This window comes from Fistularia commersonii, chromosome 17 (assembly GCF_037954325.1).
Source record: "Fistularia commersonii isolate RoL2024-O1a breed Wild chromosome 17, RoL_Fcom_v1.0, whole genome shotgun sequence".
In the NCBI taxonomy this organism is placed as follows: Eukaryota; Metazoa; Chordata; class Actinopteri; order Syngnathiformes; family Fistulariidae; genus Fistularia; species Fistularia commersonii.
The window spans coordinates 10,230,001-10,257,772 of record NC_141300.1 but is presented as its reverse complement, the minus strand read 5'-3'; the positions used below and the strand labels follow the sequence as shown (position 1 = coordinate 10,257,772).

At 41.1% G+C, this 27,772-nt stretch overlaps 1 protein-coding gene across 1 annotated transcript in view; it reads left to right on the top strand.

Annotated features, from left to right (window-relative positions):
* Positions 1–1,323: 1,323 nt before the first annotated feature.
* LOC147225072 (transcriptional enhancer factor TEF-1-like) overlaps positions 1,324–27,772 on the top strand; it is a 40,256-nt gene continuing 13,807 nt past the window's right edge. The window contains exons 1-2 of the mRNA XM_086163881.1: positions 1,324–1,567; positions 22,980–23,332. Of these exons, the coding sequence (XP_086020007.1) occupies positions 23,128–23,332 (205 nt within the window). The 5' untranslated portion in view covers positions 1,324–1,567; positions 22,980–23,127. The remainder of the gene's footprint in view (positions 1,568–22,979; positions 23,333–27,772) is intronic.

Below are 27,772 nucleotides of genomic sequence, written 5' to 3'. Positions count from 1 at the left end.
ACTATAAATTCATTATCTATACTATTTATGCTGCATGCTTTTGAACTGTGGGAGGAAAGTGGAGATTCCAGAGAAAACCCAAGCAGATACAGGGGAGAATATGGAGACTCACACAAAGGATCACCGCTCGAATAGAACCAGGAACCTTTGGAGTGTTGACATGGAAGCGCTAACCGCTGCGCAGCCCCATTATTATTGAACTATTCTGGGCAATTTTAAAAGTGAATACGTGTTTGACCAATAGACAAGCGAAGATAGATAACAAAGTAGGAAATTTAGTAAAGTTAAAATAAAGGAATATCTTTTCCACTTTGCCCAGAACACTGTATGAAAGTAAACTCATTCTGTTATTTTATTGGGGATTCTGCAATGTTCAAGTACTGTAGACTCCAACAATGAAATGTGATAAGAAGACATACTAAGAGGTTTACAGGCTAGAATTTTTTTTTATTCAAAAGCAGATTAATTTTAGGATTTGTAATGATTTTATAGAATTGTTGATCTCGTTATCTCCACAAAAGCCTTTTTTACACTTCTTTTTAAACACGAATCAGACAATATGAGACTGTTTTGACTTCATTTCCGGGTTTGAAACATTTTATTTTGAAAAGGAAAAGAAAACATCTACTTCCGGTTAAAAAATAAAAGCGCGGGAGTCTGGATACGTGCGTATGTGTGTGTGTGTGTGTGTACACTAAATGCCCCCCCCGAAGGAAGTGACAGCCTGCGTGGCTGGCAGTCCACGCACAGTAAATGTGTGTGTGAGTGTGTGTGTGTGTGTGTGTGTGCGTGGGTGACGTCACCGCGGCTAGGTCCACTCTTTTTCACGCTTAGCGGCAACAAGTCGAGCGTCGTAAAGTAAGAGTGCGCGTCGCGAACGACGCACTATTTTACCTTCGCGTTTCCGACAAACTGACAAACTTTTCCCGAAAGTGGACGTGGAAGTTATCGGTGTGTTCACGCGCGCGTGTGCGGGTGCGTGGAGCCCCCACGACACGGAGCGTCCTCCCCCGAAATCAGCTGCCTCCTTTCGGCTGAGCGACCCTCTTCTTCCCCCTCCGCTGAACGGAGTTTAACCGGCGCACTATTTTCTTTTGTTGCCGAGCGAATACAGTCGAGCCCCCTCCTCCGCTCTCCCCTCCACTCGCTTTCTATTTTTTCCCCCCATCCTCCCATCTCCCTCCCTCCCTCTCTCTCTCTCTCTCTCTTGCTCACTCAGCTCCATCCATCCCGGGTGACGCCAGCCCCTCTCACCCCGCCCCGTTCAACTCAGTCCGCCGCGTTCATTTCATTCCTGCTCCCATTCCGCGCATATTTCGCATCCTTGGAGAGACGCTGCGCATTTTACGCAGCCGGCGCGCCCCGCAGCCCGGAGCCCCGCAGCCCCGCACCGGAGGAGACGCCGCGGCGGAGTTGGCGGAAGACTTCCCCGGCGCGGCGGGGGGAAACTCCCGACTCCGTTGGGGAGGGGGAAGAAGAAGAGGAGGAGGAGGAGAAAAAAAGTGTGGGAATTAATCCAAAGAGGAAGAAGAAAAAAAGAAAATAAAGCGGCCGTGTGAATTTCGAGGTAAGTTCTTCCCCCCGCGGTTCCTCGGAAGTGTCCGGCGGCGGTTGGAGCACTTCCAACCGGCGGAGCCCCGTCGGTGTCCGGGAGAAGTCCGGCGACTCGCCGTTGGAGCTCGGAGCACCGAGGCAGGGGAGGGGAAAGGGGTGGGGGGGTCGACCCCGCCACCTCCACCTCCACCCCAGCCTGACAACCCCACCCCCCACCTCCACTCCCCGGAGAAATCTTGTTTTCCGCAACTTCCCCCCCCCCCCCTCCGTCGCTGGACTCGGGGGGTCCCGGTGTGCCGGTGCTGGTGGGAGAAAAAAATAACAGAAAAACAAAACAAAAAAAAAACAAAACAGGATGAACAGATTTTGGTTTCCTGCAGCGCCGGTAGGCAGCTTAACAAAGCTGGGGAGGGGTGAGTGGTGGTGGTGGAGGAGGTGGAGGAGGGGGGACTTGTTGCATCGGCGGGGTTTTCTCTTTCTCCTCCGCGGGCAGGCAGGCCCGAGGCGCCGGGGGGCCGGGGACCCGGGGGTTGGGTGCCGGGGGAGCAGACCCAGCATAGCTCCGGGCCGAGCTCGGATCACAAGGCGCTTTGTTTAAAAAAAAAAAATGCACAGGGGTCATACAACTCATTTCACATGTTTTTAAGTGTGAAAGCCGCCTCGCAAAACAATCCAACAGGCAGACTTTGTTTTCCTCTTAAACATTTATTATGTTACATATTTCTACAACGCCCCCGTTGGATCACCAGACTTAGACTTTAATACCTCCTTTGACTCCCTATGAGTGTGTGTTGTTTTCATTTGGAATATTTCCAAAGAAAGCCTTTCTTGTCCCTTTTTTTTTGTTTGTCAGCAGGAGATCAGTGGCGACACAGCGAAAACCTCAGTGTAATTATTGGGGGGAAATTACAGCCCGTAGGATGGAACATAGTAGATGCTTTAATTCTGGAACAGCAATCCATCTGTCAGACGTGTGTGTGTGAGTGCGTGTGTGTTGGAGGTGAGATAAAAAGGATTTGTGCTCGGATAATAATTATTTACCCCCCCCCATGATAGACAGGAGATAAGTTTTGGTTGGAGAAGAATGAAAGCAAGGCTCCTCTGTTGGTATTTGAATTTCTTTGTCGTTCTAAAGTCGGTGCTTGTAAGATTTATCACTTCAATTTAAATTATTTCCCTTTTCTCTGCGTTAAATTGAAACAAGGTCTCAGCTCAGCAGATGAGTCTCAAAGGAGTGTGAGCTTCTATTTATGGTAATTGTACATCTTAATGTGGACTAATATGAATTATCAAATACTTCAACAGTCAAGTCAGTTGTTTGGACCAATATGTCTTAGAATCAGGCAATAACAGATGTTGATCGAGTATTAAAAGCGCTCAATTTCAAAGTAGACAACATAATGAGGGGAAGGTTTAATGCCTGTCGCATTTCTGCTCAGGTGACGTGAAGCAGGCCTGTTGGGAACTTTGAAACCGCCAGCCTTATATTGTAAATCATCTGTTTAAGTCACATTCAAAAAGACAAGTCCAGTTATCTCAGTCCAGGTCATTTCGTATGAATATATTGTAGTTTGTCTACTTTTCTGTAACAGTAAGTTCAACATGTTGAACATCGGAGGGGCTCCTTTTTGATTTGAGATATGCTATATATTTTTGCACAATTCTATTGCAATTCAATTGAAGGCAGTTTGTCATGTTCATCCCCGATCTCTGATTGGAAGTAACAAAGGAGAAAGGAATTTTTAGCCTTTGCATTTTGCAGTTAAAACAGTTGATGCTTCTCGCAGCTAAAGACACAAAAGCGGAGATTTGGGAGGGAAAAACGTGGCCGGAAAACATGCAAGTTTTTTACTTTTTAAACCAACAGTAAAATCTTGACTCTGTATCAAGTTGCACTTTTATTCCTTTCTTTAAATCAACCTGGCAGCTCTGAATGTGTGTGTGTGTGTGTGTCATTGTCTTTCCTGCGAGTGTACAAAGCTTTGTCGGTCACCCTGGGCAAACAGCCTCCCCGTTGTCCCTCCACTTTCCTCCCCTCCTCCATTTCCCCACCACTTCTCCCTCTCCAGTCCGTTGACATCTGTTTTGAGTGCTTCATGCACCTGTAGAGACTGGGGAAGTGTGTGTGTGTGTGTGTGTGTGTGTGTGTGTGTGTGTGTGTGTGTGTGTGTGTGTGTGTGTGTGTGTGTGTGTGTGTGTGTGTGTGTGTGTGTGTGTGAGAGAGAGAGAGAAAGGGGAGGAGGACGATGGAGGGAGGTGCAGAATGCAAATCCAAGCGTTTGTTTAGGGTCTAAGCAACGCAGACTGACTGACTAACGACCATTTGGTGTGTGTATGTGTGTGTTTATATGTGTATATGTATGTATGTATGTGTGTGTGCCTGCACACACATGTGTGTGTGTGTGTGTGTGTGCTTGCCTCTTGCTGTCCAGGCCAGTCAGCCCTATTGTTGCAGCAGCAACAGGCGTCGGTGGGTGAGGACGCACCATATGGCCTCTGTGTGCTTTAGTCACAACTGGTGTGTGTGTGTGTGTGTGTGTGTGTGTGTGTGTGTGTGTGTGTGTGTGTGTGTGTGTGTGTGTGTGTGTGTGTGTGTGTGTGTGTGTGTGTGTGTGTGTGTGTGTGTGTGTGTGTGTGTGCGCGCGCGCTTCCTCAATGCTGTGACAGTATGGCGGGTCGCTCGCCCGCCCACCTTCCTCCCGCTCTTGTCATCTGTTGTCTCATTTCTGGACACGGCGAACAAAAATCCAGCACACGTTGGAGAAGCAGGGATTAGTCGGAGTAATTTCCACCCTCCCCGGCATGAAATGATTTCTCGGGGCGTCCAGATGTTTTTCTTTTTCTTTTTGTGAAGCACCATTCATTTTGAAGTTCTAGGCTCTCGGTGGCACCCTCTGAGACGTCAAGGAAAATCCCACGTCACGCACACAATATGAATAGATTTGGTGTGTCTTTGTCAGAATTGTGTTTGACGACTAATCTTTGTAACACAGTCAAAATTATTGAGGGAAAAAAACAGATTCCTGGATCCTTTGTGAAGTAATTTTACCTACAGTTTCTGTTAATTATATAATTATTGATATGAATGTTTTATTTCTGATTTTATAATTTTTTTTTGTAGAATTGCACACATTTTTGTACTTGTTTTTTTTTTTCTAAATTGATTCTTAGGGTTGTCGCTATCTTAAAGCGCCTCAAACCAATTCTCTACACTTTCTCGCTTTACTTGAGGGAAACCTCATATGCATACAGGATGTAGCTGCTTTTTAATCTCACAGTGACTACACTTATCTTAATGTGGATGAAAATATTGCATGATATTAAATCTATAAATCGTCACAAATGGGTTCTGACAATAAGGGGGCCGTAATCAGTCTCTAGTTTTGCTCCGTACAGAGACTCAGCTGCAACAGTCAACAGGTGATGCAGCAGCTGCTGCAGGTAAAAGGACGTTTCAGTCGATGGGGGCTTTGAAACACGGCTTCTGCTCCGACCCTCTCCCAGAATCCACAACCCTCCCAGACCATGAACCGCTTTTAAGGCTTTCGCTGAAGACAAGGGCGCTTTTTTTTTTGCCTTGTCGTCCCAGGGAGTTGCATCGAGATGATGTCGGCACGCGCGGCAGAGGGCGACGGTGCTTTCGAGGAGTCTGCGTGCAGGGAAATTTAGCTATCGGCTGTGTGTTTTTTTCTTTTTTTTTTTTTTTTTTTTTTTAGAGCAACTGTGGGCCGAGTGGGTGAGTCGGAGGGGGTGATTTGGGTATGGGGGAGATGGCAGGCTTTGTTAAGGGGACCGGGGAACAATAGGCCTCCTCCCGGGTGGGGTGGGATAAAGAGGGGTGGTGTTCAGGGGAGTATGGGGGTGGTGGTTTCAGGCTACAGGGGGCTGGTCGAGCCTGTGCCGGCTCGTCCCGACGGCCTGAAAGATCCCGTCCCCATCCGTCTGTCTCTCCTTTCCACACTCATGAAACACCACTTACTTTCCTTGTTTAGGCCTTTCTTTCTGAAATGATCACATTATTCATAGATACATATACTAACCACTCCATATATGACTGATAACACTAAGTTTTGTTTGCAATGTTTTCATCATACTTTTGTCACAATATGAAATAGCCATGATATAATAGTTTCACGGTACTTGAGTCATGGTGCAGTGTTAAAAGGATACAATTATGGGATGTCATAGAACAGCCGCAGTTGTGTGTTGTATTTACATTTCCTTGTGTGTTGTTATTTTATTGCTGAAGATGTGTGGTTTTCAACCGATTGCACATTGTATGATTGTTTTCAGTTTGACAGTTGTTGTGGTGTGATGATGCAAAGATGCACCATCACAAGGTATTTCCCTCCGTGTGCATATTGGTGTCATTGCAGAACTGCTTCAAGAAAAATGTCCTCATGCTTAATGGAGGAATTCAGTCGCCTTGTTTATTTTTGTCTTGGGGGGGATGAAAGGAGTTTGAAACTGACCAGAAAATGTGATTTTGCAAAATATCCCGCTCTCTTTTGATAGACCGCTCTCTCTTGATAGAATCGAGCTGAACTACACAATATCAACATTTTCATTGTAAACCAGTAAGCTGCCATAGAAGATTTGTTTTTTTCATGGGCTTTTTGTGAATATTAAATGGTGCTTTACTAAACAGACCACCTACAAAATAAACAGTACAAGTATAAGCAGATGCTGAAATCTTAGCAGCATAAATACAAAACACAAATCATAGGCTGCTTTTAGAAGTGACCTCATGGATAAAATGTCTGTCCCCCTTATAAATATATATAAAAAAAAATCCTAACAATTTTGATTCATACCCCTGTCAGTTTCTTGTTTTATTACCCTTTCTGCAGATGCTATCATGAAAGGAAAATCTATCCATCTATCCATCTGATAAACATGCACACACAGCAATACCAGTGTTCAGGTAGGCTGATTCAGTCTGATTCACCATTTGTGTCTGAAGAGGACACAAATGTCTCATTCCGAACCAAAGACTCTCTCGGTGTGAATTGATATAACTCCCCCGGAAAAAAAACGGATAGAACTGGTTTTCCCCCATAGTAAGTATACTTTATAGCTTTAAGTTTTCTAGGTCTAAGTTGTTATTTGAAGGATCCATACATCACCAAGAATCCTGATCAGTTATTATTTTCAATCTATCAAGTCAGCATTGAAATCATTTTTATAAGTTGAGCAGATCATTCTAGTGGACCAATAACACAAAGTGTGCATCTGATTTGTCCCGTGTGCCACAGTGGTTAGCGCTTCCGCCTAACAGGAAGAAGTTCCCGGATCAGTCTAGACGGGAGACCCTAAATCAGGGGCATCAAACATACGGCCCGAAAGGTCAGATCAGCCCGCTGAACAGGTTTAATCCGGCCGGTGAGATTACTTTAGAAAGCATAAAAATGAGCTGCAATTTTTCGATGAAAGAAACTGTTGTTATTATGTCATGATTTTACCTGTTTGTCCCTCTTGTGAATAGATTTTCCTGTCATGTGGCCCCTGACCTAAAATGAGTTTGGACCCTTGTATATGATGTGTATATGAGAGATTTTTATCCCTGTGATCAACTTCCAACCTGTCCAGGGTGAAACCTGCCTCTTTCCCAATGACAGCCGGGATAGGCAGAGGCACCAGCACCAGAAATTGTATAGATAATGAATGAATGAATGAATGAATGAATGAATGATTTGCTCTGTCCAATCACTTGTTCAGTTACAGTGGAGCAGCTAGTTTTAGCTTTTTTAAATTCAATTCTACCATTATGAGTGATTGATGTTTAGTTCTGTTTACTTGATCAAAGAAAAAGATTTATTTCTAAATGGTTGATTGGTTGAAATGCTGATTTATGATGAATTTATCCTATGAATTGATGAAGGATGATCAAATTCTTAATCCATACAAATTAAAGAACACTATAGTAAATGAACCTGTTCATAAAAATGTAATCCCTCTGTCAACAAAAATAGGGTGATGAAGAAAAAAGAGAAAAGCCATGACAATTTGAAGAGGAGGAAATATGCCTTGAAAATTACAGTACACTAAGAATAGTCTGTGCATCATTAAAAACTGTGAAAATGTTTAAAAGAAAAATATTTTAGAAAATTGTTTCAACATTTTTTATTTTTTTTTTAAAAAGGTGCAAAAAAATTACATCAACGGTGGTCAGTGCTTTTAGATTATATTTAAAATTTTACTGACATATCACAAGAAGTTATGTATTTAAAAGGAACCGCTAGAAAAACGCCACTGTGCCTGTTGTTTCCATGGCCATCTATTGCCAGGCGTACAGGTGGGGGCTCGACAGGGGGAAGGGAAGGGGAGTGAGTATGAGAGCCTCTGTAGCGTTTAAGCTTCAGCTGTCAAGGCAAATCTAAATTTACGAGCTGACCGCAGCAGAGACGAAGTGTCTCTGCGTTGCGTTGCCGTTTCGGCGAAAACAAGCCCCCCATTAAAACAGCTGGAACGGTAGATAGACAAGCATGTAAACAACATTTTCATATCTGCCTGTGCTCTGTCTGCCCGAGGCTTGGGTAACTTGTGCTGAGCGGATAAGCCAATCAGAGTGAGTAACCCCCCCTCCTCCCCTCCTCCTCTCCCCACCATGGGAAATCTGAATCAACCTCATGTTTCCTGACCTCAGCGGGAGGCAACAGGAAGTGGAGGTTTCAGCTAGTTTTCCCGGTGAGAGGAATTGACATGATAGACTCAGTGCAGAACAAACAACGGTTCACCCTGCCGCCTAATTCTCTCACAGAGGAAGAAAAATGTTTCCCCTGCTGGCGTGTCATGACCTCGCTTTTTGTCTTCAGCCGGCCCGACCGTGATTACTCACTTCTTCTGTAATGATCTGATAAGATTTCTGCAGCCAGCGGAGGGATGATGAATAATTCAAAACCGCTTTGGCTGGAAAAACAACCAAAAAAATTGTCTGTTAATTTTTTTTTTTTTTTAACCTAAAGCTTAAATTCATAGTTGTTTAGTGATTGCACTTTACTTCTGTGGGCGATTGTGGCTTAAGGTACAGAAAATAAAAATAAAATAAAAATTTAATGATGTTAGGATTTAGAATATAAATAAATAAATATATACGTGTTTGTGTGTGTGTGTTATATATATGTTTTATATATAAAAAATACATATGTGCTTATCAATATATATGTTTCCATATATATATATGTATGTACATATATATTTATTTATATCATTTATATATACACACAAGTCAGGTTTGATTTTATTTATTTACAGCAAGTGTGAATCACACTCTTTGACATGATTTCCAGAAACCTAACATTCCCCGATGAGCAAGCACTTGGCAACAGTGACAAGGAAACGCCGCCTTCTACCGGGCAGAAAACTCAGACAGATCCTAGCTCAATGTGTGCGGGTTTCTGCCTCGACTGATTGGGGAAAAACAAGAGAAAGCAAGAGATATAAGGCAAGAATGATAGAAACAAAGGGCGGTATGAGTGCTGGGGGGACATACACAAATGATCTCTTATAACAATTACATTAGTGCTGAGAGTAACATGCTAACAGCCGAAATGATACAATAATAAATCTTAATAAAGCTTTAATATTCATAAAAGAAATAATGGTGGATGCTGCTGTCGATGAGGCCCCGCCTAATGGGAACCTGCAAAATGAGAGTAACTCGGGAGAAGCTATGAGGTCATTATGGTGCAATGATGAAGGGAGGTGAGTGTAGACAGGAGAGGCAGAGTGAGAATTATGAGAGAAGTGCATTATGGGATATCCCAAACCAGCGTAACCCTGTGGCAGCATAAATAGAGGCTAGCCTAGCCCTAACTATAAGCTTTCTCAAAAAGGAAGGTTTCAAGTCAATCCTTAATCAAAGAGAGGGTGTCTGCCCCCCGCTTGGAGATCGGGAGACGTTTCCATGGAAGAGGAGCTCAGTGACTGAGCTCTCGGGCTCCCTTTCTGCTTTCAGCGACTCCAGGGACAACAGGTTGCCCTCTATCCTGGGAGTGGAAAGATCTCACTGACGTTGTTTAAGGCAGGATACGTCAGACTTTATTTAGACGCTTTTAAACATATATGAGTGAACGTACGTGTGATTTTTGAGGAAATCCTATTGAGTCATGCTGGTTGAATTTCGATGATTAATGTGTCTTAAACTATGACTGATTTATTTTCAGTGTCACTCAGTCCTGAAATAAAAATCAGAGAACTCCTCCCAAACCTTTTAAATATGTGTGAAAATAAAACCAACTCACTGATACTTTGCATAACTATCAGTGAATTGTTTTTATTTTCACACATACAGAGAACAAATCCTTGCATGTAGGCTTACATGCAAAACATTAATTTGTAGTAGACATACCAGCATTTTCAGCCAACACTGATATTTCACTGTGAAATATCAGTAAGATATCTTTATAAGCTGACGACTTGCTAACAACATCGTGCATTGCCTATTGAGCGCTTATTTTAATATTAAATCTTATCATATTAGCATGATTAGGTTTGTTTGTTCTTCGGTATAACCAAAGAATTATTTTAAATTTTATTATTAATTTTGATTGGTATTGAAATACAGCCTGGCAATGAGGAGAATTTGTAGATATAATTTATTTTTTCAACGTGCAGATTTGTCTGGCTCCTCTCTCCTCGAGTCTTATCTTCGACATGCCGAGCCAATCGCAACCAGTTATCTCGCAACAGGCGGGTTTAATGCAAGGACCGGCCAATAGCTGCTGTTATCTCTGTTTGATTACCGAACATTAATGTGGCAGAAAGAGTCATTTATCTATTTCGTCATCGGCCAAAGTTTGTTTCCTTTTATTGTCAGTTGACTTTTCCTTGATTTGATTCAGTCGGACCCCTGAAAGAAGGGCGACTTTGCTCCATTTTGGGAGCCACAAATTACATTTAGCTGCTTTGTAACGTAGGCTGAGTCACTGTTTGCACCGCGTTCTCCAGCATACGTACATCTGGCTGCCAGTTTCGGAGAGAGATGAACGGGAAATGACCAGATTGTGCAGATAAAGGCATTCAGATCCTTAAATAACCTACTAGAGGCCATCATGTTTCCAAGCTTCACCCCCTGCCTCCTAACCTGCATCTGTCTAAATAAAGCAATACCCAAGTTTTAATGGACCACAGATGGAAAACACAGTTCACAGGCTAATTCATTTAGTGTGTGTGTGTGTGTGTGTGTGTGTGTGTGTGTGTGTGTGTGTGTGTGTGTGTGTGCGCGCGCAGATTAAAGCAAAACCTCTGTTAGATGGTAGTGGATGTAATTGCGGGAGAGAAATGGATGGATGTACTCTTACATTCATGCTACCATAAAAATGATCCTGTACAAGATTTAAAGACCAAAGCACATGCAAACGCACGCACACATGCACACATGCATGCACACACACGCATACAAACAGACTGACACACATGTGGTTTCTGTCCCAGCACTCAGTTTTTTGAGTTCACACTTATTAAATGGTGTTGATATTGCCATAACCTCCCCAGGCCTGTCTTTCTGCTGGTATAGGATATTGTCTCGTGTTGGTGTGTGTGTCTGTCTGTCTGTGCGCACGTGCGCTTATGTGTCGCCCCCCCCCGCCTACCCTTGGCCCACTGGGAAAAAGGCTGGATAATGGCTCAGCCTGACTCAGCATAAATATGTAGAAGAAGAACAAGAGAAAAAAGGAATGGAATAGGAAATATGTACTTCACTGTACAATCTGCGTACAATAATTGTGTGTGTGTGTGTGTTTGTCTGCGTGTAATGAAGAGATGGAGAAATAATGAGGGCTGCATGCTGTGAATCACTGCCTCTTCACCGCTCATAAAGCCAGCAGCTCCCTCACATTCTCCTCCTTTCTCTGATCGCGTATATTAGCACAGAGGAAGATAAAGGGAATAGTGGCCGGGGTCTTTTGTCCCTCACTGCTTTTTCAGACCCGAATGAATGCCTGTTTTTTTTTTCTTTTTCATTTTGTTTGTTTTTTTTTTAACCTAAAAATCAGGTCAAAACTAATCGAAGCTGAACTTAATAAGATAACGTGGTGATTTTTTTTTTCCTTCCTCCTTCTGTATGTCACAAAATGGACTAATGGATGAATGCAAATTGAGACCTTTTTGAGGCGCGAAGGACGTATCCGGAGAAAGACAAAGTCTCGTGTGTTTAAAATCAGTAATTTTACGCCCGCGGCTATCTCGACTATCTATTGGTCCGTTTTCAAGATTAATATTAACCCGATGGCTTCTCTCTCTTTTTAAAACAAGCCTTTCAAATTCTCTTAGGTATTTGTCAACAATTGTCAGGGCTTAGTGCTTCCGCCTCACTGCAGTAAGGTCTTTGGTTCGAAGCTGGCGGGGGAGAGCTTTCTCTGTGGAGTCTCCATGTTCTCCCCATGTCGGCATGGGTCTCCTCCGGGTTCTCTGGTTTCCTGCCACAGTCCAAAAAACGTGAGGTTCATTGGAGGCACTAAATTCCCTAAACGCGCGAATGAAAGACCAAATGGTTGCATGTCTGAATAATGCGCAAATGGTTTAATGTTGCCTGCCTAATGATGACTTGACAATGGAAAAATGAATGATTGAATGTCTCAATACGATATGTGAGTGAGAGGGTGAGTGAATTTTGGTCTCAATATGTGGCCTTTCTCAGTATTTTGCTTGAATATCCTTTTGAAAAACAGGACGGTGTCCAAGGCATCTCTCTTAGACGGCTCCAAAAGGCGGTAGGGCAGGACGCACCGGGGTTTTCCGAGCACAAGTCTGAAATGAGGTAGAGGTGGTTTTTGCAGGAAGTCACAGACTTCCATCAGTTCCTTTGTGGCGGCGGAGAGGGTCGGCGGTGAGGGGGGTGGTTGGCGGCATGGCTCGATACAGTCACTCATTAGTTTCCCTTTCGCTCATTTTATTAATGTTCTCTTGAGTTCATTGACAGCCTTAGTACTCGACGCTGACATGCAAATCAGTTACAGTAACTGTATTTATCACCCCGGTAAAGGATTTGGTTCTGACTGACCTTCATTTGAACCTTCTAATTGTCTTTGGCTTGATTTAACCAATTTTCTATTTCCATGTTGTTTTTTTTTTTTTTTTTCTTTTTTTGTGGCTGGATTCCCCCCTGCGTTTACACTTGCTCAACACTTTTCTGTAAATGGGGTTGAGGGGTCCTCCAACAGGCTTCCCAAGCAGGAGCAAATAGCCAGCACCATTTCTATCGGAATATATTGCAAAATATTCAATGTGCGACTTGTATTGAAGCCAAATATTTGATTGGTCAGTTTCACTGAAAGACCAACCACTGATATCAGAGCAGTTTATTAATTATCCCTAATGGGAAAAATGGTCTTCAAAAAAAAATCCCCTTTTAAAACCAATGGAAAATGGCACACTTACAAAGTGCACAAATGTGATCGTCCAGTAAAATTTTAAATTTTCAAAACAAAAAATTGGTGAATTTTAGAAATGTGTAAAAAAAAGTGCAGATATCACGTGCTCATTAACGCAGAGCTCGTGCAAACGGGAACAAAGGTTTTTTTTTTTCTCTCTGTTTGTTACCCCCTTAATATATTTGCTTAACATTCTTAAGTGAAACGTCTTTCCTAATCCTTCTTAGGTTATTTTCCACACTGGCACTGTTTGTTGTGCAGTAATGTTAGACCTGCTTTGTTTAATTGCTACATTGCCTTTTCTATAACTCTCTCTCTCTCTCTCTCTCTCTTACATATATATATATATATATATATATATTCCTCCCCATATCTCTATTAGTTCTTAGGTAAGACACCGAACACCAAGTGTCTCCTGATGCCCATGTTGGCGCCTTGTCTGGCAGCTCCGTCGCGTTCGAAGGTTGAATGGAATCAAGTGTTCTTTGAAACGGCACAGCGCTTTACAAGTGGAGAGTGTTTATTTTTGTGTCATGAAATATCTTTTTGTTGCATGAATCTCTTGTCCTACAACCGCCCCTTTAAAAAAAGGTCTTACTGTTGACACCTTTAAAAAAGGAGCAACGTAATTGGGTCACTTGATCTTGGGGTATAAAGACGGTCTGAGATCCCCCATCATACACACCGCATCAGACTTAATTCATCTGAAGAAAAACACTGTTAAACAGATAATCGGAAAGTCACGCCCCCGTCGGTTGTTCAGAGGTTCTGTGAAAACATCTCTTGTAATTCAGGGCGCTGACCTTTAGTTACATCAGTGCACAAGGAGGACGGGGTCGCTGCTCTGGCGCTCTCTCGATACCTTGTGTGGCGACCTTGCTGCATTGTGACGCCCTGGGAGTGTTTCCCGCGCACAAAGCGGAACCAATCTGCGAAAAATAGCGAGAAACAGCTGATTTGTTTGAGATGAGGGTGGCGGAGATCCGATGCAGCTCTCCAGGCAGCGCCCAGTCTGATTCCCGCGAGCGGTTCCTTCCATTAATGGCCCGCTAAATCTAATAAATGACAATTATATGATGTCATCACTTCTAACATGTCACAGTTAAAACTTTCATTTTAATTCATGTAATACTATACATCTTCATGCTTCTCCAACATCCATGTACCTTTAGTTTTTTATTGATATTACTTGTATTATATTGAAATTAGTTATTCAATTTGTGCAGCCATTTTGGTGACAATAGAGCAAAAACTGGGTGATATCAGTTCTGTTGTTGATGTTTACATCAGCTAAAAAAATAATAATTTGAACGTTGTCTACATTTTGCTGATTTTAAACAAAAATGCGCATTATCCAATCCGGTTTAATTTAACCTTTCTTAAGGGAATAAAACCCGCCGCACCAGAATCCTCCAAAGGCAAAATCCAGTCGGTATATTGGATTTGTTTGTGACCAGCAAGGCTCAGTGTTCAGGGACGGGGAGTGAATCGCCGCGTTCGGGAACAATCTCCTTAAACACACTCTGGAGTGTTTGACTAACATGAGGTTCGCGCTCACCTTGCAAATCCCGCGTTGATCCGGAGGCCGTAACCAGAGGCAAGACAAATGAAAACATCCCTGAAATCCGCCTGCGCATTTGAAAGCTTCGGCTCCAGCCCCATTTCCACATGAGTAAAACATGAGTGGCTGATTGTCCTTGATGTAGAAGAGTTATTACACGGAGCCGAAAGAGGGAACATCACCTAATTTTCATCGGCTGGAAATGAAGCTCTGACTGCGGCCCCAATGTATCCCTGCTGAATAATGTCACAGGGAATTCGGATTTGCCAAAATATGATTCTCTTCACAGTATTTTGACTTGAATGGAACACCAGGAAAAAAAAAAAAAACACCTTTATAAATTCTTAGAAAATTGTATAAAAATGACTTAATGATTACAACTGAAAGATAGTTTTACTTTGCGGAGTTTTAATTCTTTTGTTTTGCAATGACTTTATAAATTACATGAAGGTCTCTGTGAAGAAACAGCATAATAAAGTCAAAAAGTTCAAAAAAATCAAGAACGAAATGAAAGATATGTGCAAAGAAACTGTTATGTTTGTTACCCGGCAATTAAATTGAAACACTTCTCATCATCAGTTATTATTCTTTTAAAAGCGCTTATAATCAGGAGATGATTTTTGAAATGAGCAGAAAATGGTTAGAAATTAAACTGAATGTAAAATTATGCCAAAAAGTTTGCAAAAAAAATAATGAATCTATCTGAAAATCTGATTCAAAACACATTTATTATTTCACTGTTTATTTGTTTAATTTTCCAATCAAAAACTTCACATTATTCCCACAAATACCTGAAAAACAACTGTGATGTATAGCCACAAGAAGGTTTAACAGTTTCGTTTAAAAAGATTAAGCATTGTCTTGTGCGCCGGAATGCATTTAACTGCAAGGAGCAGTGGAAGAGAAAGGAAGATCTTGAAAGAATTTCAAGGTCCTTCTTTCTCCCCCTGTCTGATGTTGTACCTTTTTATAATTTCACAACGGTCCCTTTTTTTCATCCTCCGGGGAAGTGCTACATGTAAAGTGGAACAATGTTTGCTTTGAGGATTATGAGAAAATCTCTGTGCATGTGTGTGTGTGTGTGTGTGTGTGTGTGTGTGTGTGTGTGTGTGTGTGTGTGTGTGTGTGTGTGTGTGTGTGTGTGTGTGTGTGTGTGTGTGTGTGTGTGTGTGTGTGTGTCCATATTGGAAGCAGTTGAAACAGATGCGGTCGAGTTGTCCAACACAAGAACAAGTGAATGGAACTGACAAGCTTGTGATAACAGTCAACTTATACACAAACAAGACCCCCTGCTGAAGCGCACACACACACACGCACAAACACACATCCACCCTCGGGTAATACACACATTTAATTAAAGCCCCCTTTGGCTTTGAAGACCGCAAGGGCTGGGACTGGTGAACATTACATGCAGACAAACATACATGACGGTGGTGCGGAGAAAGCCAGTGGGCTGTAAAATATAAACTAAAAATATTACTAGACCTCTCAAAATGAGGACAAAATCACTTCAAAATAAATGTGAAATCCCTGAAAATTCTCAAAACCTTAAATAAATAAATTTATAAAGTTCACTAGAGAATTGACACCCATAATAAGATAAGTAAAACTGAAATAAATGAGTGAAAATGACTTAACAATGGCCTGAAAAGCCGTAAAAGAATTTGAAATGACCTTAAAACGGTTTAAGTATAACGCCTACATGTAGTTGGCACACTGTGAACGCCAGTAAGTGTTGTAAAGAAGTAAGTGACAGAGTGAGAGGGTGTGTTTAAGGTCCAAGGCAGCTGCAGGATTGTGGCTGCCTTGGACTGCCTTCCCTGTGTGAGTGTGTGTGTGTGTGTGTGTGTGTGTGTGTGTGTGTGTGTTTGTGTGTGTGTGTGTGTGTGTGTGTATATGTGTGTTTGTGTGTGTCTCCCCTCCTGAGGGCTGGCACTGACACCATGACGCCTGCTGTCCTGGCTGGAGTGGTTCAGGACTGCCCGATGACACACACTCTACACACACACACACACACACACACACACACTCAGGGTTGATTGTTGTGTGACTAATGTCTCTCTCCTCGTCCATCTGTTCTGGCCTCTAATATCCCTCTAGCTTCTTCATAGTTCATCTGGAAACTCTTAACTTTGGTAATTCACTACAGAGGGTGAAAAATCTCCCAATATTGAAAAAAGATATTCAGAACTCAAAATGATCAAAAAATAACAAAATTATCAAGAAACAAACTGAAAGAAATTCCAGGTTATTTTTCAATTGAAAGGGGTACCTTAATTTTCTTTGAAATGATCTACAAATATGCCAGACATTAGAATAATCATAATCAAATTCCCTGAAACATGAAATTAAAACCAAAATGGTCATGATTTAAAATACTTCTAGTTATTAATTACAAGTATAAATTGTTTTTTACCTGTGTTTTGAGAAATTGCCTTGAGCCTGCAACAAATTACCAGGTAATTACTGAAAGATCAGTTGAAACTCTGCATTAAATTACCAAGAAATTGTGAGGAAATTATTTCTGATTTAAGAAAAACAAAGAAAAACAACCTACAATTACAAAGCACGTGCACCAAGAAGGTCCCTGGTAGGATTCCAACAGGGGAGTTTTATGTGTCCATGTCCATGTTCTCCTCTTGTCTGCACAGCCCAAAAATATGTTCATTGGAGACCCTAGATTACCCTTGCTTATTGGATTTTATCAGAACATTATTGAGTGGCAGTGACGGGAGTATGACCCAGAAATTAACCAAAAGGAAATTCGGGATATTCAGGATACCAAAGCTCAACTTTAAAAATCATGTGTTTCGAGGCTTAAAAGTCTTTGACAGACATTTAGACACATAATTACACCAGAATTCCCGATAGGGAAAGTCAGCCGAGCAAACGGCACGTCCTGGGAGATGTTTCAGAGCCACACTGAGGTGCCGAAACAAAGGACCCTCTGAGCCAGGGGAGCACCGACGTAGGTTGATTGTTTTCAGAAAGCAAGACCTTCGAAGGAGTTAAATGTAAAAAGCTGACGCTGGCGTGAAGGAGAGCCTCTGCTTTGGAGTTGAGTACTTTATTTGCTTTTGTGCTGGAACTACAAAGCTCATCATTGCTGGGCTCTGTAGGCTACCCCCCAGCAAGTTGACCCAAAAATCCCAAAAATAAAATAATTCTTCAGAGACGAGCTCACCCTCAGAGCTGCAGTTTGGGAAAAGCCAAATGTGTATTCCTATTCTTTTTCTCATTTTCAGCTTCGAGTTGGACGGTTTCTCCCCTCATTGACTTGTTTCCAAATGACGATTCTTTTATTTCCCAATGATTTTATTTATTTAGTTAAGTTTTTTAAAAAATTGCTCTTTTACTTCAGATTATCCACCTGATTTGAAAATTTTAAAGTCTGTTTTTGGTAATTTTTTGCAATCATTTGTCATTTATGTATCATATATATACGTATACACCTGCATACAAGTATTTGATACACTGCAGATTTTTCAGCTTATCCCACTTACAAAGTATGTAGAGATCTGTAAGTGAACCAAAGGAATCTGAAACAAACAAAACAATTTTAAATAATTAATTTGCTTTTTATGGCATGACATAAGTATTTGATCAGTGAGAATTGTGGCTCTCACAGACCTATTAGTTCTTCTTAAAGAAGCCCCCCTGTTCTCCACTCATTACCTGTATCAACCGCACCAGTTTGAACTCCCTACTTGTATAAAAGACACCTGTCCACACACTCAATCAAACGCACTCCAACCTCTCCACAATGGCCAAGACCAGCGAGCTTTGTAAGGACATCAGGGATAAAATTGTAGACCCGCACAAGGCTGGGATGGGCTACAGGACAATAGGTAAGAAGGTTGGTGAGAAGGCAACTACTGTTGGCACTATTATTAGAAAATGGAAGAAGTTCAAGATGACGGTCAATCTCCCTCGGTCTGGGGCTCCATGCAGGATCTCACCTCACGGAGCATCGCTGATCATGAGGAAGGTGAGGGATCAGCCCAACTACAAGAATGGACCTGATCAATGACCTGAAGAGAGCTGAGACCGCAGTCTCAAAGGAAACCATTAGTAACACACTTCGCCGTCATGGATTCAAATCCTGCAGTGCACACAAGGCCTGCTCAAGCTAGCACATGTCCAGGCCCGTCTGAAGTTTGCCAGTGACCATCTGGATGGAAGGAATGGAAGAAGGTCATGTGGTCTGATGAGACAAAAATAGAGCTTTTTGGTCCAATCGCCACTCGCCACTCGCCGTGTTTGGCGGAAGAAGGGTGGGTACAACCCCAAGAACAACATGGAGGTGGAAACATCATTCTTTGGGAATGCTTTTCTGTAAAGGGGACAGGACGACTGCACTGTATTGAGGGGAGGATGGATGGGGCCATGTATCACAAGATCTTGGCCGACAATTTCCTTCCCTCAGTAAGAGTCTTGAAGATGGGTCGTAGCCGGGTCTTCCAGCATGACACAACCTGAAACACAGAGCCAGGGCGACTAAAGGAGTGGCTCTGTAAGAAGCATCTCAAGGTCCTGGAGTGGCCCAGCCAGTCTCCAGACCTGAACCCAATCGAAAATCTTTGGAGGGAGCTGAAAGTCCATACTGCCCAGCGACTGTCCCAAAATCCGAAGGATCTGGAAAAGATCTGTATGGAAGGGTGGGCCAAAATCCCTGCTGCTGTTTGTGCACACCTGGTCAAGAACTACAGAAATTGTGTGATCTCCAATTGTCAAACAAAAGTTTCTGTACCAGATACTAAGTTCTATTTTTCTAATGTATCAAAGACTAATGCAATAAAATGCAAATGAATTACTTAAAAAATCATACAATGGGATTTTCTGGATTTTTGTTTTAGATTCCATCACCAACAGTTGAAGAATACCTATGATCAAAATTGCATAAATTACATAAATTATGGGTAGAAATTGTGGGTAGACATATACATACGTGTATATATTTATATATGTGTGTGTGTATACATATTTTTATATGTATAAATACATATATGTATTCGTGTGTGTATACACACACACACACACACACACACATATATATATATATATATATATGCATAAATACATATAAATATATAATAAATACATAAAAATCTCAATGTCAACGTAATTAACAATCTTGGCTCTCTTCTTGTGCGTTATATAATAGGTTGTAGCTCACTGAAACCAAAAGTGACTTTTAGGGGCCAAAGGCATGAAGAGCAGTTTTACTGGCGAGAAAATCAGTGAGCTGAAAGACACTATATCAGCCAGCCAATAAGAAGGATCGTTGCTACAAAGGGCTTCTCTCACGAGTAGGCCCAATCATGTTGAACATTGATTGCCACTGCTTTTCGGACAGGAACATTTTGACTTGTGCTTTCAAACCTTTGAACACCATCGACTGATGTATTGGTAATTATTGATCACTGGAAGGGGAGTGTAAATTTCGAATCGAAAATTTCATTCAAGGTTTTTTTGTTTTTTCGCCTCACAGCAAGAAGGTCCCTGGTTGGATTCCAAAAGGTGGCTTTTCCGTGTTTGGAGTCTCCATGTTTTCATATCTTTATGGGTTTTCACAGGCCAAAAACGTGCAGGGGGTTGACTGGAGACTCTAAATTTCCAAGATGTCTCAATACGAGCGAGCAATCGTGTCTTTATATGATGTCTGAATGAAAGGGTGAATGGTTGCATATCTTTATATGTGGCCTTGAGATCAACCGCCGACTGGTTTCGGGTGAATCCTGCCTCAACAGTTGAGCTAGGCCCCAGCCAACCCTGGCTGCAGGATAAATGGTATAGATAATGAATGAAGGAATGACTGAATGAATGAATAGTAAGTGAAAACCAAAATGTCCCTGCCACTCGGAGGCTGAAAAGAGATTTTACATGTATATTTTATTTTGGTTACCCTTTTGCAGCCATAGTAGCATTTTATTTCAGCTATTTTCTAGAATTTGGAAAATCATCCGTATTTTCTGTGAAAATTGTGGTGCATCCTTGCGAAATGATAGTATACACACGCTCAGATTGTAACGAGGTACAGAATGACTGGACTCTTGTCTGAATGGGGGGGAAAACTGCTGGAGATTTGGGGAGAAAGAACAAGTAAAACCAGTTTCCCGATGAAGGTATTCCTCTTTGTCCCTTTGTAATAAAACATGTCGCACTCAAGTGCTTGGAGCTTGAAATGTGTTCAAATTGTTGCTTGCTGTGACGCTTTACATGCTTCACTTGCTTGCATGTGTGCATATGTGCGCTCATGTGTGTGTGTGTGTGTGTGTGTGTGTGTGAATGTGTGTATGCGCACTTGGGTGTAATTAGCCTGACCGACACACATACACTCTCCCGTACAAGCAATCCACACTGCAGGCTGTGGGGAGGGAAGTGTGAACAGTTGAAGACCAGACAAAATGACATGTGTTTGCCCAAGGAGCTGGCACTGTACTTACTATGTGTGTGTGAGTGTGTGTGTGTGTGTGTCTGTGTGCATGCACGCACGCACATATGTTTGTGCATGAGAGTAGTATGTTTGTGATGCCAACCCTGCTGTTTACCATGGGGGATTTTAGAAGAATTGTAGGCAGCTGGCAATCCCTACAGTTTTCTGCTTTTTTTTTACTCAAACCTGCCTGCCTGTGTGCGTGTGTGTGCGTGTGTTGCTTGCTCTATTTTTGTGAATTGGATGTTGCGCCACTTCAACTGTTCATCGCGAGCAATTTAGCCACAAGAAAAGAAGCCATAATTTCCCTTTAGGAAGGTAAAACAGATCTACAGATATGCTGATGACACAGGAACGATTTGGACAAATCAACGTGAGACACAAATACGCAAACGGCGAGGCAGGAGCGACCTGTTTCCAGTGTGACTCATGGGGACAAAGTCATCTTTCAAAGAAAAAAGATTCATTATGAAAAAAATAAGTGCATTAAATTAGCTAAAAATAGCCCACGAATCTTCCAGAAATTTGGAAGACAATACAGAAAAACACAAGCAGGAAAAAAATGCATTTTCAATTAATCTTTATTGAATAGTCTCTTAGTGGAAAAACATCTATCTATCTATCTATCTATCGATCGATCTATCTATCTATCTATCTATCTATCTGTCTATCTGTCTATCTGTCTGTCTGTCTGTCTGTCTGTCTGTCTGTCTGTCTGTCTGTCCGTCCGTCCGTCCGTCCGTCCGTCCATCTCTCTGTCCGTCCGTCCATCCATCTATCTATCTATCTATCTATCTATCTATCTATCTATCTATCTATCTATCTATCTATCTATCTATCTATCTATCTATCTATCTATCCGTCCATCCATCTATCTATCTATCTATCTATCCGTCCATCCATCTATCTATCTATCTATCTATCCGTCCATCCATCCATCTATCTATCTATCTATCCGTCCATCCATCTATCCATCTGCCTCTGTCCACCTTTACCACTTTTGTTGTTTTTATTTTTACTGATACTTTTAAATTTGTGTTTTGTGTATATATATTTATAAATGTACGTTTGTATGTATTGTTATGTCTATATGACATGTGAATGGTTGCGTTTATCAATGTAATGTTTGAATGAGTGAGTGAATGGTTGCATGTCTCTATATGACGTGTGGGTGAATTAGTGAATGGTTTTATGTCTATGTGATTGACAGCCCAATGACAGCTCCCTAAATAACCCTAACTGCAGGATGAGAAGTATAGATAAGTAATGAGTGAATGGATCAATTAATGTTATGGTGGTACCTGGTGTCCAACTGAACACCCAAGAATCAATTGTCACCTCTACAAAACTGCGTTAAAAATGTCAGAAATTACTCACAAATCGATCCTAAATTAAAAAGAAAATAGCAAGAAATGATATTGAGAAAGTGAACGACCCCAAGAAACTTGCCTGAATATCCCATAGATATTCACAGAATTACATTTAACATATTATGGAATAACCAGCTGTAAGTTGCCTGAAAATTTGGCTCATATTCAGAAGGTCCCATCTTTGATGCTGTGTTTATGTTCATGCTGGTTTTCCGACATGTAACCTTTCTTCCCTGTACTGCAATACATCACTTCCTCAATATTATATCAGTAATAATAAATTACTTTTGTGTGTTGCCCCCTGATACTTGAAATGGGTAGCTGATTTTAAAATGATTATATATAGAGAATGGGAAGGAGGTATGGTAGAAAGAGCCACTGTTTGCTTTTTTCTTCTAATTCCTTCCTGCTCAAATGATTCCTTATTCTGATCAAATGCACATTTCTTGAGTCAGTATTTTGAGATGTCTTTGGATGGATTCTAGGTTGACATCTGCGATTTGTGTGATATAATTTGCATTGCATTGTGTCGGACTTATTCTGTGAAACCTCAAAACGTGCAAAATTAAATTCAAATGTCAGCCTCTCTGACTTGTTGCAATTAAGGAAATGCTGAAACTGTTGATAGATTTATTTATATATTATTTCCTCTCTTATCTGTTTTTTTTTTTTTTTTTTTTTTTTAGGTTTGTTGATGGGATTGACTGACTAGGGATTTTGGAGCCACAACTTCCCAACACTATTGGGGATCTGGACCTTTTCCGAACCTTAGCATTAGCATACACCAAAAAGAGCTGAGTCGGGGCCAGCGGTGGGTCATCATCAGCCGCCAAGATGGAGCGCAGCAGCTGGAGCGGCAGCGAGAGTCCAGGCGAGGACATGGACAGACTGAGCGACTCCGGAGGGGACAAGACCATGGAGGGGGACCCCGAAGGGGTTTGGAGCCCCGACATTGAGCAGAGTTTCCAGGAAGCTCTGGCTATCTACCCGCCCTGCGGCCGGAGGAAGATCATTCTTTCGGACGAGGGGAAGATGTACGGTGAGTGTTGGGTGGCGGGAAGGGTACAGAAATTTTACGTCGATTTTTTTTTTTTTTTTTTTTTTTTTTTCCACACCCATGCCTAAATTTTCTTGACAAACAGATTTCTGATCTCTGTGTAAATTTTTTCCCAAATTTCACAACATCTTGGAATGACTTTAAAACAATATTTTGAATCAAGACTAGTTGTATTTTGGGGCGGGCCGTTGTTTGTTTTGCTGTTTCCAAATATCAGTGTCAGTGCCAGTCAGGTTTTAATACCAGACATCCATGTTTTCAGCTCTGTCGCTTTCAAATGTTTACAAGTAAACAAACAATCCAGAGGTCACGTGTTGATGCATTAAACCCGATGCGACGGTTCGCACAATAAAGTGCAGAATCACTGCACTGCCTCGACAACATGTCCAGGGAATGACCAAGCTTTCTCTCTCTCACCCTCTGCGAGTGTGAGTGTGTGTGCGTGTGTGTGTGTGCGTGAGTCCGTGAATTTATCCGTGTGTTCTCTCACAGGGCATAGGGCATGAGACTATGGAGAAATAAGAGTAACTGTAAAAGGGAGAAAATAGAGACGCTATAAATATAATTTGTACGTGAGAATAAATAACACACACGCACACAGTGTGTCTAAACGTGTATATATTAGTGTGCGTGCGATATATTTGTGTGTTTGTGTGAACTAATATAGTGATGAACAGATGGTCCTCTGGCTGCCACCAGCTGTGTCTCCCTCCCTCTTGTTCTGCTCCGTCTCTTCCCGGATGAGTGCACTTTGGTTTCCCTTACAATCCCGCCGGATTTTTGAGGGGTTTCGGGGTGACAATGAATACAAATACATATAATAAATCAAAAAGACAATGGTAATGCAACATATTTCAATTTTGGATATTAAAAACAATTCCATTTCAATTATATTGCCAATCCGCTTTTCACATGAGGATTTTTAAGGATTTCAAGGATTCACAATATCTCGGGTATGAAATTTAAATGTTTTGTGAGCGTCTCCATGCTCTTGGACACTCGGAGGTTTCCAGTAACCTCAGGGAGGAGGTGAGGTCAGTTGAGGTCAACTCACAACTCTATTGAAAGCGCTCTTGTCAGGGTTATTACTTAATTATCATATAATGCTTGTTGATATTGGCTGCTCGAAGAGATGAACCCAAGCATTTATCACTGGACTTTGCTCACAGCAAGTGGCGTTTCCTTTTTTTTTGTCAAAATCCACAAATTTTGGAGTCTGTTTCTACCCTTGGTATTATTATTCCCCCCGCGGCAGCTGTTTTTATCAAAATGTCTGACAAAGCCATTGTGCTGTCCCCTGCTACAGACCAACATCTGGTGAATGCAGCGCATGTTTCGGGAAAACGATCAAAATGATACAAAAATCTGATAATAAAAAAAAAAGAATGACTTAAAAAGTCCTTTGAGGAGCAAAATGCTCAAAAAAAAAAAAAACTAAATGCAAAATGTTTCAATTTATCTATTTATTTTATTTGATTTTATTTTTTTATATAAATTAATTTAAAAAGTGAGTAATGAGTTCCCAAACACTTGTCTTGCATCTCAGTTGCTTCGTATTTTGTTTCCAAAGCATCTTAAAATAAAAGGAAAATAAATTATCCATTTAACAGTCAAATATGTAAATATAATTTCTCTTATCGACAGAAAATCCCTTGTTGGAGAAAATGTACAGGGCAATAAAACAGATTCTGATATTCAGAATATATATATATATATATACACACACACACACACACACACCACTTGCACACTGTTACATTCACCCTCAGCAAGCCTGAACACTCGCATACCAAAGTCGCGCTTGAACTGTTTTTATTGATCTGTCTCTGATCGCTCAGCGTGTCTGTCCCTGTTTCATCCTGCTGCAGTGACTGGGTAGCAGAGTAACCCCCCCCCTCCACCCATCCATCAGCCGCTAAACTGATTTTGAGAAAGTCTGTTCGTTTTTTGTTTTTTTTGGAAATGGAAAAAAAGATAAAAAAGAACTGAAAGGGTTAGATCTGATTGTCCGAAATGGAAGTCAACACTCCCCTTATAAATTCCTTGAAATATATAAAATAAAGTAATAACTCTAATGAAAATGATGGCAAAAAATGCAAAAATAATTAATCCTAAGTATGTTTGTGGGTAGAAATTTGTGGCAGGTTGATTAAAAATTTGCTTCAAAAACTAGGGGAATATATATACCTATATTTATGTGTGTGTATATATGAGATTTAATGTACTGTTTTTTTATTTCTTTATTTTCTTTTTCAGTTTTATTTTGACCTCACCGTCACTCACTTCAACAGAACGGCTCAAAAATGAAAAATGGCTCAGAAATTACATTCAGACGACAAAGAAGTTCCAGGGAAATCAACTTGAAACGACCTCGAGATTTGGTCGGGAAATTATGGAAACATTACATGAAGATGTGTTTAACCACCAGGAATATTCATATTTTCTTCCTCATGTGTGTCTACTTAAAACTTGCTTTTTGCTTCCTTTTTTTTTTCACCCAAAACCCAACCTTTGTGCTATTACATGTGATTTTTGTGTGACATAAAAGGCATAATGAGTAGCGCTGCGGGAATGAGCTCCGTAATATCTGATGATTAAGGGACCTTTTGAAGGCCGCTGGGTGCAGAGAAATTGGCTGCAGTTGAAAAGAAGGCAAATGTGCCAAAGTGCCAGGAATAAACTTGTTGGGAAGGAATATGCTAAAAAAGAACAAACATAAATTGATGTGTACTAAAGGGACAGGGAATTAGAATAAGTGAATGATGGGCTCATTATCCTAGCAAGGTAAAAACAAAATGACAAGTAGTTTTGTCGCTCACACATTGTATTGTATACTGTAAAGTCAAATCAATGCTGTCTGCTGTCTTTTTTCCATGAGATTCAGGGACTTTTGCCCAAATTTGTTTGGGTTTGCATCAAAATGTGCTTGAAGCTATAGTGTTATCCTGCACAATAATTTCAAAATCTCATATATTTTACTTCAAAATGGACTGCAAATTATTAAAATTTACAATGGGGCAGTAGTCCAGGCCGGTTGGATTCCGACAGGAGTCTCCATGTTCTCCCCGATGTGTGAATGATAGTGCATGGATCTTTCCATATGATGTGCGAATGAGCGATTGAATGGTTGTTCCTCTCTATGTGTGGCCTCATGATGGTAGGATAGGCCCCTGTGACCCTAAGTGCAGGATAAGCGGTATAGGTAATGACTGAACGACTTTAAATTTTCTTCTACTAACTTCAAACCTCCCTGAAATTAGTTGATGTTTGAGAATTTTCTGAATATTCAAGATTAGGGGTCCCATATATATGTTGGAATTCCATTACCTCGTTATTAGTTTGTAACCATTAGAAAAATTTTAAGAAAGTACTGGAAAATGTAGTGTAAAAATAATCAAGAATCTCCAGTCTGAAGAGTCATGTCTATTAGTTTATTAATGTTAATGACAAGAACTTTGTTTATATAGAAACCAATGAAGAACAAATACATCTCAAAGTTACTTAAGACAGAGAAATAACAAGTATGTGAAATACTCTGAAATAGAAGGATATGAAAGGGAGTAAAGGACATTTGAGATGAAGAATGATCCAAAAAAAGACAAATTAAACTAATTTAATGCTGATATTATTGTAAGACAACAGTTGAAACCACTCTCATAGTGAATAAAAGAAAAAATAACAATAATTTATATTCATAAAAATAGGATCATTTTACAAAGCTTGCAATTGACTTTGGGAGTGACAAGGACAGAGAGGATCATGAATGAGTCAATCAGTGGGACAGTTGGTTAGATGTTTTGGAGAGAAGATCAGAGAAGCCAGACTGAGAAGGTTCGGTCATGTACAGAGGAGGGATAGTGAATATATTGGGAGTGGGATGCTGGAATTGGAGCTGCCAGGCAGGAGGTCAGGCAGGAGAGAGGATATGAAGGTAGTTGGTGTAAGAGAGGAGGATACAGAGAATAGGATTAGATGGAGAACTTTTCTTTGCTGTGGCGACCACTGAAGGGAAAAGCCAAAAGGAAAAAAAAGAAGACGATTGACTTGAGCAAGGTGAAAATTTAATAACTTAAACGCACAAAGAGTGAAAAAAGTTGACATTTTGAAATAAATGCTGTAGAACACGGCCTTGAAACCGAAGTTCCCGTGTGTATCCTAAAATGTCATCCGGCCTTGTTCCTTATCCCACATCTCTTCACTTTTCATAGATTCTTTTATTTTACACCTTTGCTTTATCGCCAAATAGCAAGAGGAGAATGTGAACTATTTATGCAGATATATGCCATTTACTTTTTTTCTTATGTCTGTTAAAACCATCACGTACACCCCGGAGTTGTTGCAGGCTTAAATAATGTTTTACTGTATCGCATTAACACATAACTGACATACTGTCCAAAACATGTCTTTTTAAGGGGGGCAGAG